The following is an 11,407-nucleotide window of genomic DNA, read 5'->3' as shown; positions in this document are numbered from 1 at the left end:
CAGCTGAATTCTTCTGTCAGCCTCCTTGTCGAAGTTGTTCCTGCCAAGTTGTATAATCTGGCCGAGGTAGTTATATTCTTGAACAACTTCGATGCTAACATTCCCGACGGTGACGGGTCTTGAGATAGCGTGCTCGTTAAACATTATTTTCGTTTTGTCTATGTTCATCTCAAGACCTACTCGTCTGGAAGAACAGCTAAGCTCGATCAGCATTTCCTCAAGGTCCTGCAGCGATTCAGCCAATAGAACTATGTCGTCCGCAAATCGCAAGTGTGAGATATTTTCGCCATTCACGTTTATGCCTCGACCTTCCCAGTCCAATTCCTTAAATACGTCTTCTAAGGCACAGGTGAAAAGTTTTGGGGATATTACATCTCCCTGCCTCACACCTCTTTGTATAGGGATTGGATTGGTTTGTTGGTCTTGGACTTGGACGGACATGGTGGCGGAGTCATACAAACATCTCAACACTTGGATATAATGCCAGTCGACTTGGCATCGCTGCAATGAATCCAGAACAGCCCAGGTCTCGATGGAATCGAAGGCTTTCTCGTAGTCCACAAACGCTAGACAGAGGGGTAGATTATACTCTTGAGTCTTTTGTATAATCTGCCGTAGCGTGTGGATGTGGTCTACGGTACTGTAGCCCTGTCGAAACCCCGCCTGCTCCGGAGGCTGAAATTCGTCAAGTCTTCGGGCGAGACGATTCGTAATCACCCTCGAGAACAGCTTATAAATATGGCTTAGAAGTGAGATTGGTCTGTAGTTCTTGAGCAGACTTTTATCTCCTTTTTTGAAAAAGAGCACAGTAACACTTCTACTCCATTTTTCAGGTGTTATGCCAGTTTTGATGACGGTATTAAAGAGGTCTTTAAGCTTGTTGAGAATTGGCTTTCCTCCTGCGCGCAGGAGCTCCGCTGTAATACCGTCATCACCTGGGGCTTTGTTATTCTTCAGCTGCCCGAGAGCTATACTAATCTCGCCTACGTCGATATCCGGGAGGTCATCGGTATAGTGGCGCACAAGTCTCGCACGTTTGTCGTTCGCGGTTTGGGTGGGTGCAGGTTTTGGAGCATGGGCAGAGTAGAGCTGCCCGTAGAACTGCTCGATCTCAGCTAGCACCTCTGGTTTTGAAGCAACAGTTCGGCCATCCGATGCTCTCAACTTCGTCAGATGGCTCCTCCCAAGACTCTTAGCGAATACTTTAGCCCTCTTATTGCGTTCGATCGCATCTTTTATACTGCGGGTGTTGGCAGCACGGATATCGAAACGTATTCGCTTTTTAATGAGCTTGTTTAGAGACCGCCACTCTGGCGAAGTTGAGGACATTTCCCGTCTCTGCTGCATCAAATCCAGGGTCTCGCTAGAGATCTTGGATGGAAAGGTTTTGCCTTCTTTTCGACAAAACTTACCCCCCACTTCCCGAACGACATCCACAAGATCGCCATATTTCTGATCAACTTCGTCGGTGGTTTCCAGCAATTCGAATCGGTTCCTAAGTTCTATTTGGAACTATTCTGTTGCATCTATGGGTTGGCATGATATAGGGCGAAGAGTTGACCTCATCAGACGTCGTCTCTGGAGCTGAAGGTTTATATTAAGAGAGCCTCTTACAAGTCGGTGATCGCTTCCAGTATTAAACCTGTTAATCACGGAGACATCTCTGAATATATCCCTACGATCAGACACGATAAAGTCAATCTCATTTTTGGTCACGTTATCGGGGCTCTGCCAAGTCCACTTCCTACGAGCACTTTTCTTGAAAAATGTATTCATTAAGAACAAACCTCGCCTTTCTAGGAAGTTGACCAGCATTTGCCCCCTGTGATTCCTGTCACCAACTCCATAGGGTCCAATCCTCGATTCGTTGCGTTCTTGTACTCCCACCTTTGCGTTGAAGTCCCCCATAACCACCGTGAAGTAGGATTTGGTACTCTTGTCCATAGCCTCGATGATGTCCTCATATACGGCCTCTACTTCTTCATCAGAGTATGTCGACGTGGGCGCATAGACCTGCACTATTTTCAGGGAATATCGGTGGTTTAATTTAACTATAACATATGCTACCCTCGTCGACACACTACTGATCTCCACGATGTTATTTGCGAGGACTTTGTTGATCAGAAACCCCACTCCGCCTTGGGATGCCTGCTCGCCTTGTCGATAATAGAGTACGTGACCCGATTCTAGTGTCAGAGTATCCTCGCCCTCTCTACGGACTTCTGACAATCCTAGAATATGCCACTTGATTTTTTCCAACTCTACCTCAAGTTCGGCTAGGCTTTCATCCGATCTCAGTGTCCTGGTGTTATATGTTGCCAAATAGAGTCGTTTGGTATGGTAGCCATCCGTAGCCCGGTGATTCTTAGCACCCCCTGCCCTGCCGTGACCGCGACCGCTACCGTAGTCGGGAATAGCAGGGCTGCCGGGAACTGGGGGCCTTTGTCTGTTGGCGCTGCTCATTGGAAGTAGTGCCCATACTGACCACGCTGGGCAGGCGGGTTGGTCAGCGCAGGGCTTTAGGCTGCTTCGCACCAGTGACGCTGCTGCCCGTCTCTGGTCAGTGCTATTTTAGAGCCCAGCAATTTGGAATGGATATCCCGCCATTCTTCGGTTGTCATTGCCTCGTTTGCTGATTCGCAGGGGGCACCACGTGCAGGTGAGGTTGACAATTGGGGTGCTAAGATGTTAGTGCACCCCCTTACCCCCCCCAGTGCCTATACCTAAACAAATATTTATTTTAGAGTAATGTTTAGGCTCGCAGGAGGTGGATGGAAGAAAACTAGTCGGCGATAATATCCTTATAATAATTATATTCAAAGTTACATTTAAATGAAAAGACTAAAAACTAGTGCTTATCTCTAAGGATGAGAATATTCTAACTTAATATTACGATTCCCACATCGCGCGGGTTCTGGTATTACGCCGCGTCAGCTATACGGGTCGTATTCGTACGTGGGAATGGGAATGCATGTTGCGCTGGCTCACTATGTATCAGCCGCTGGCTTCGCCTGCGTAACACCTCCCCCATCAGATCGGCGCTTATGGAACACCTTGGCTGTGAATTGCGCCGGGAGGTCATCGGATGAAGAACTCTGAATTTCGGCTGTGCTTCTTATCTGCAATGTCTTCGTGCGCTGTATTTTACGATAAACTATGATGATTATACTCAGTCCGCAGGTTCCAACCAATATGGTGTATATGGGTATGGTTGTGTGGTAAATACTTCCGTGGTCCGAACTCGGAGGTAAAGTGATAGGTGTTTGAGATGAATCCTTTGCACTTGCATGATGTAGGTGATCCAGTTTTGTGGACTTCAATTCATAATGCGGAGATGGTCTTGAGTCATAGGGTTCTTCTTTAGGTAAATCCATAACTTGAATTGCTTGGCCTTTTATGCGATCGTTTCTATTGAGAATCATAAACTCTGGCGTTTTCAAAAAGCAATTTTGTGGAATTACTGCTAAGTAGCTGCCTCGAAGTGTCCGGTACAGGTCGTGGCCACACGATAGGTGAACTTTCGTGGGCAGCGGAAAACTCATTGTATAGTGACGTTCGTCAAGTTGCTCGAACGCTGGTTTTTCCAAAGTTACTTTCACTGGATGGCAAAACCTGCTTCTATTTTGGGCGGTTATAAGTTGTTGGATACAATCTGGTTGATTTGAAGGTTCACGCTGTAAGCTTCTAATATCGGCACATAGATAACCCTTGCTGGTCTTCGGGCATTCAGCCTCTATGTACCTGTACTCGTTCAAGCTTATTGCCAGGAATGGATGATAAGGAATTAGGATCTCATGATTCTTGTTGGGTACAATGGATAATTTATACATATCATATACTTGGGTTAGAATTATAGGAAATTTATAAACTATGAATATTTCGTTTCTTACATAATACGAACCTAATCCTATAATATCATAATACTCTCTATCATCTAAAGATATAATTTTACCAGTACCATAAAGACTGGTTAACCTACTAACTAAATATTTAATTGTACTTAAGCTTATAACTGAATGATGTGCAACCGAAACCTTGATAAAACCTAATACATTTTGTAATTTCACAACTTCTTGAGAAATTGAATCTACATTGTCACTAAGAATGAGAAGAACTTGTGCTAAATGTGCATATTTTATTAAATCAGAATCTCTTTCTGAATTGCTCTGACTTATTCGACTTACTAAGGCTGTTAATCGATTTTGATTTTCTACAATACTATCTACGACCTTTGCATACTGCGTCATCCAGTCTTTGGATATACTAACATGACTATTATATTCGGCCACTAATTTATTGTCATTTTCTTCCAATGATTTTATAATGCTATCATAATGTAAGGCATCAGTATAATCGAGGTTACCAGTAATACTTTTAACGACAGATCCGAGACCATCTATGAGTCCTCTTTTTACTCGAGTTGTTTCGAAACTCTGAAGCTGCTCAAGCACACTCAGGAGTTTTTTCTTTAAATAGTTTAAATGAGGTTCAAATAAGTTCTTTGTTTTATTATTTAAATCAGGAGTGACGCTATCTAGTTGGACATTTATGGAGCTGATTTTCTCTTGCAATTCCGAAAGATTAATACATTGTACAAATGAATGGTAATGGGAAATAATAAAGGTACTTCCTAATTTAAAAGGTAGCAAGCCGGGTCCATCGCTGAGATTTTCAAGTTGGATCTCCTGCATTACCACTGGCTGCAGAAGTAGATTGATTATAAGGAGGATCCTGCAACAATTGGGCAGTGTTAGGAACTCTCTTTAGTCTTGACTTCGCGATTGGGCCTCGTTTTTTTCTAGTGTAAATGTGGATTGGGAGATTTGCCACAACTACATCCTGAGTATAGCGGGGAGCTGCCTTTTGACGAGGGGCAACAGGGTTTCTAACAAAAACTTGTTGCTCTGGGGAATAATTTGCTTCGGGCTCTCTAGTTCTATTACGACTATTAGTTAAATCTCTGCGTAGACTACTACAGGATTCGTGGATAAGGTTATATGTAATTTTCATTCTATTTTTATGATCCTGTATGTATTGCTGTAAGACATGTGTCGTGAGGTCTATGTCGAGTGGGTCGCGTGGGTCAAAATGTCCAGTTACTATTTCGATTGGTCTGCATTTTGTGAAACTATGAATACTGCTATTGTAAGCTAGAAGAGCATAAGGTATCAGGTTCCTTACTGATTCATCCTTTTGACTGATTCTAAAGATACGAAGGTGTTCTAAGAGTGTCAAGTGAAATCTTTCAACGATACCATTTTCGTTAGGAGTATGTGGTGCGACCTTATGATGCTGGATTTTATGAAGATTGAAGAACTCAGATATAACTTGATTGTTAAATTCCGGACCGTTGTCAGTAACTACAGTTAAAGGATTTCCATGATGCGTACTAAATTTAAGTAATGCTTGAACTACACTGACTGCCGTGCTGTCTCCTAAGAAATATGCTAAGTCGACTATTGTCAGAAACTTACAGCTTTCGACACTTAAGAGGTCTAAGTGCACAAGCTCAAAAGGTTTACTGGGTGGTGGAACTACTTGAAATTGCTGTCGGATTGGATTACGGTCATACTTAGCCTGTCCGCATACTTCACAGTCGTTGATAAATTTTGAAATATGCTCTCGCATTTTTGGCCAGTAAAATTTTCGAGATAAAGCAAGAAAGCATTCATTGATACCGCGGTGGTTTGTCTTGCCATCATGGTACTTATCTATAATTTGTTGCTGCCTTAAATATTCTCGAACATTTTCTACTTCTGTTTTAGCTAAATTGAGTATCATTGACGAATTTTTAAAGGTTTTCTGTATTATTGGAATTATCTTATACATAGCCAATGGTGGATTGATTAATAAACCAGTTTTAATTTTAGGTTGAACAAATTCTTTAATAGCATTGATGACATCTATTTCTAAATTTGATTCAGATAATTGAACAGTCGTACGCTTATGGTTTTCAAAGGGGTTTGTAGTGACTGGTTTGGTTTTAATATCACCTACAACGTTAAAAACGATTTGCCTAGTAAATTTATTCAACGGATGTTCTGTAATCGGGATTTCCAAGATGGGGCTTTCGTCATCAGTATGGACAGTTGCTGTTCTAGAACCATCTTCAGCCTCCGGAGCTGAAAGAGTTCCAGAGTCATCTAAAGAGGGAGCTCCGTCCGATAGATTCACAGCAACCGAACTTAGCTCTTCCACATGAACTTCAATGCGCGATAACGCGTCCGCGTTGGTATTAGACTTTCCTTGCTTATACAACACCGTAAAATCGAACTCGCTGAGTTTTAAACGCCATCTTGTAAGTCTCGAATTAGGTTCCTTAAGACTCATTACCCATTGCAGGGGCTTATGATCTGTAATAATTTTAAATTTACGTCCAAAAAGGTAAGGCCTGAAATACTTGGTGGCCCAGACGATTGCTAAGAGTTCTTTTTCTATCGTACTATAGTTCAATTCGCTAGAATTAAGAGTTCTTGATGTATATGCGATCGGTTTATCAGACCCCACTGGGCCCTGTGATAAAACGGCACCTACTGCGACATTAGAAGCATCAGTTGTTAGCAAAAATTCTTTAGTAAAATCCGGATACTGTAAAATGGGATCATTGGTAAGCAGTTGCTTACAGTGCTCGAAACACCTTATGTATTCATCATCGATTATTATTTTAGAATTTTTCTTCAGGCATTGAGAAAGGGGCTTTGTTAGACGTGCAAAATCAGGGATGAATTTTCTGTAATATCCTAGCAATCCGAGAAAACGTTTGATCTGTGTCGTAGTCTTTGGTAATGGGTATTTACTTATGGCTGCTATTTTATTGGGGTTCGGTTTTACACCATCTTTAGAAATTATGTGACCTAAAAATTCGGTTTCCAGCTTCAAGAATTCAGACTTATCCATCTGTATCTTGGGGTTTGACTCACGCAATCTCTGAAATATCTTTTCCAAATTAACTATGTGCTCTTGAAGACTTGTGCTAAAGCAAATTATGTCATCAAGATATACTAGACAAACTTTGTTCTGTAGATCTTTGAGAACATTATCCATGACTCGCTGAAAAGTCGATGGAGCATTTTTCAACCCCATGGGCATCCTTAAAAACTCATAGTGCCCATTCTCTACATTAAATGCAGTCTTGTGAATATCAGCGGGGTCCATTTCAACCTGGTAAAAGCCACTAGCTAAATCTAGGGTAGTGAAGTAATGACACTTCCCTAATTTGTCTAGAACATCGGTGATATTGGGAATAGGGTACTTATCATCAATCGTTTTCTCGTTTACTTTTCTGAAGTCCACGACAAGACGCCATTTACGACGACCAGAAGCATCTGCCTTTTTGGGAACCACCCAAATAGGAGAGCTCCAGGCGGAGTCAGAAGGTCTTATAATATTTTGTTCAAGCATTTTACTGATCTGATCTCTGATTTCTTGTCGGTGGACATAAGGATATCTGTAACTTTTTGTATGTACAGGAATTTCATCGCTGGTCTTAATTTTATGTTTAATCTTATTATTGAACGTTAAAGGTTCACCTTCAAGATAGAACACGTCGGCATACTTTGCACACAGTGCTTTCAAATTAGCTGCTTCTTCTGGATTTAAATGTCCAATGCGAAGACGAGAAAAAACTTCTTTAGCACGATTCGAAGAGACATTGGTTTGCTCACATTCAAAATTATAAAGTTCTGCTGATATGGGTTTGTCTATGAAAAAAACTATATCATTCGGGGAATCATTAGTAATTTCAACATATCCTTTCTTATTTTTAACGCGTGTTATACAATCGGAAATAATACAGTTGCATATAGTTTGAGATGGAATCAAGACATCACCGTCCTGCGAATTAATAGGCAATGCAAATAGCTTTGAAGAATGAGCAGGAATAATGTCTTCGAACAAATTAACGTTACGCGAATCATACATTTTTATTGGAATCTCAGCGTTACGCGTTACTAATTTTCTGTCTTTAAGATTAATAGTGGACTCCAATTTTTCAAGTAAATCTAGGCCTAAAAGACCGTCAAAGTATTCGTGAAAATGATATACGTAAAAAGTAATATCACCATCTTCGTTAAATTCGGAAAACCAAGGTAATGTAATGGAATAGTCATTTTTAGTTGTTGCGTGCACGTTGGTTACTTCAAAGGGTTCATAGTTAAGTGGCATATTACTAAAATACATTTGTACTGCTTCAGGACTGATAAAAGATTGATTCGCCCCGGTATCGATAAGAAATCTGAGAGGTGGATTACTAATCTGTACATAACCAAGTTGCCGCTGGACATAAAAATTAACATCTATCTTGGTTTTTCGGATTCGCTGACTATTTGAAAATTTTCTTTCTTAGAACTGACTTCCTGTTTCTGATCAACTTCTTCTATTATTGGACTTGGTTCAACGTTCGAGGAGCTTTCCTCATAGTAATTATAGCATTCATCCGTAAATTGTTCGTAATTGTCATAGTCATAATCGTAGTCATAGTCATAATCATAATCATAGTCATAGTTAAGTTCATTAAAATTGACGTCGCGTGATTTCATATAGTTAGTTGGTGGTGGATTACCAAATTTACGCCAATCATGTCCCGATGGTGGTAAATGTCTAGGGGTGAAATGACTCACACCGCTCATGGGACGTGGGAAATTAGAATTGTTAGGCGATTGGTGTCGATTTGGTAATTTGAAAACGTTGCTCTTCGGGTTATAATTCGGTGGAGGAGCGCGAAACATTAATTGGGTACGACTAGGACCACGCGGATGCATTTGAGGGTTAGGTTTCCAACCAGGTCTAAAATGCATAGGTGGCTGACTCTGAGGTGGTCTAAAATGTATAGGCTGCTGCCAAGATGGCCCAGGCATAGCGAAACCTTGTGACCTTGAAGGACCTGTGTAATTTGACACGGAAAATTTATGTCCAAAATTTCCTTCATTTCGCTGTTGTATATATAGGGTGTTAAGTTCCTCTTGTACAAATTCGAGGGCTTTTTCCACTGACACTGGCCGCATGCACCGTATCCTTGAGCCTAGCGGGTCTTTTAGACCACGTAAATAACACTGCAGGGTTAACTTTTGGTAAAGTTGCCGTTTAGCCTCTATTGTGGTAGGCACAGATTCATGTAGGGAAATGTAGGTCATAATTGTGCTAAACAGGTTTTGGCACTTTTCGTAAAATTCTTGCGGGGTGCTAGAGCCTTGTGTCTGTAGAGACAAATCATTGTATAAAGCGGTCTCATCGCGATGGTCTGCGAAATTATTAATAAGGGCATTTCGTATGCCATTCCAACTATCTGGGATACCGTTTGCATTAATTAACCTAGCCGCGGAACCTGTCACTTTATTTAATATTCCACTAATTAATGCCGAATTTTGTAACTCATGTCCCGGACTAATGTCAAAATGGGCAATCACTAATTGGTCACACAAATTTATAAACCGTGATAACACATGAGGATTTCCGTCAAATTCGGGTAAAAATCTAATAGATTTATAGATAGTATCTAAATCGTTTGATGCCATGTCTTCTAAGTTCCTAGATTCGTCTACGGCTCTTGACCTATTAACCGACCCTACGAAACTACGTCCTGACCTTGGATGAAAAATCTTGACGAATAAAAATTAAACTAACACACACAAAAAATACACTCAAAAAACTTTTATAAAAAAGCACTCAATAAAAAAATTACTTCCCTAAAGTTCACGTAAAATTATATTAAATAGGTCTATAGATTTTGTATAAACCTAGATTATAAAATTTTAGGAATAAGGACGATATATATAAATGAGGATACAATAAACGTACGATTAAAAAAAAATCAATAAAAAATTAAACACAATACCTCTTTTTCTTGTTAGTCGGAAAAGGATAGGTAAAAGGAACTTGAACGATTCAAGTACTTACCGCATCGCCGATCTATTTCTTTCCACGAATCGAAGTTTAGATTCTCCACTACACTGCGGCCTCCGAATGGTAGGTTCTCAGGATAAGTTGTTCTCCGTCACAGTTGTCCGATACAGCTACAGGTACAGCTTATCCTACCGACTGCGCCAGTAATGTTTAGGCTCGCAGGAGGTGGATGGAAGAAAACTAGTCGGCGATAATATCCTTATAATAATTATATTCAAAGTTACATTTAAATGAAAAGACTAAAAACTAGTGCTTATCTCTAAGGATGAGAATATTCTAACTTAATATTACGATTCCCACATCGCGCGGGTTCTGGTATTACGCCGCGTCAGCTATACGGGTCGTATTCGTACGTGGGAATGGGAATGCATGTTGCGCTGGCTCACTATGTATCAGCCGCTGGCTTCGCCTGCGTAACATTAGGACTTCTTTGCTTACGAAGCTAATAAGCACTGTCTTTCAAGCTTAATTGCCTTAAAATAACAATTAAGTTAATCCAAACTGTGGGTAATCTATACTTACCTACCTAGTGCTTTTCGTAAGTGCCTATACCTAAATAAACATTTATTTTAGGACTTCTTTGCTTACGAAGCTAATAAGCACTGTCTTTCAAGCTTAATTGCCTTAAAATAACAATTAAGTTAATCCAAACTGTGGGTAATCTATACTTACCTACCTAGTGCTTTTCGTAAGTGCCTATACCTAAATAAACATTTATTTTAGGACTTCTTTGCTTACGAAGCTAATAAGCACTGTCTTTCAAGCTTAATTGCCTTAAAATAACAATTAAGTTAATCCAAACTGTGGGTAATCTATACTTACCTACCTAGTGCTTTTCGTAAGTGCCTATACCTAAACAAATATTTATTTTAGGACTTCTTTGCTTACGAAGCTAATAAGCACTGTCTTTCAAGCTTAATTGCCTTAAAATAACAATTAAGTTAATCCAAACTGTGGGTAATCTATACTTACCAACCTAGTGCTTTTCGTAAGTGCCTATACCTAAACAAACATTTATTTTAGGACTTCTTTGCTTACGAAGCTAATAAGCACTGTCTTTCAAGCTTAATTGCCTTAAAATAACAATTAAGTTAATCCAAACTGTGGGTAATCTATACTTACCTACCTAGTGCTTTTCGTAAGTGCCTATACCTAAATAAACATTTATTTTAGGACTTCTTTGCTTACGAAGCTAATAAGCACTGTCTTTCAAGCTTAATTGCCTTAAAATAACAATTAAGTTAATCCAAACTGTGGGTAATCTATACTTACCTACCTAGTGCTTTTCGTAAGTGCCTATACCTAAACAAATATTTATTTTAGGACTTCTTTGCTTACGAAGCTAATAAGCACTGTCTTTCAAGCTTAATTGCCTTAAAATAACAATTAAGTTAATCCAAACTGTGGGTAATCTATACTTACCAACCTAGTGCTTTTCGTAAGTGCCTATACCTAAACAAATATTTATTTTAGGACTTCTTTGCTTACGAAGCTAATAAGCACTGTC

At 40.0% G+C, this 11,407-nt stretch overlaps 1 protein-coding gene across 1 annotated transcript; it reads right to left on the bottom strand.

Annotated features, from left to right (window-relative positions):
- Nucleotides 1-3,286: 3,286 nt before the first annotated feature.
- Nucleotides 3,287-10,314, bottom strand: LOC123879879. Its single transcript, XM_045927765.1, has 3 exons — nt 9,895-10,314; nt 3,613-4,731; nt 3,287-3,391 (listed from the first exon to the last, which is right to left on the bottom strand). Exons 1-3 carry the CDS (start codon nt 9,897-9,899, stop codon nt 3,361-3,363), a joined length of 1,155 nt encoding a protein of 384 aa, XP_045783721.1. The 5' UTR covers nt 9,900-10,314; the 3' UTR covers nt 3,287-3,360.
- Between the last annotated feature and the right edge of the window lie 1,093 nt (nt 10,315-11,407).

Source organism: Maniola jurtina, chromosome W (genome assembly GCF_905333055.1).
Source record: "Maniola jurtina chromosome W, ilManJurt1.1, whole genome shotgun sequence".
NCBI classification, from domain to species: Eukaryota; Metazoa; Arthropoda; class Insecta; order Lepidoptera; family Nymphalidae; genus Maniola; species Maniola jurtina.
This window is presented reverse-complemented; position numbering and strand designations above follow the sequence as displayed.

What these genes read in the sequence shown, in the direction of transcription:
- LOC123879879 (XM_045927765.1), bottom strand. An exon ending in ACCGCCCAAAATAGAAGCAG is followed by an intron (nt 3,392 to 3,612) that starts GTTTTGCCATCC and finishes ATCGCATAAAAG; the next exon opens with GCCAAGCAATTCAAGTTATG.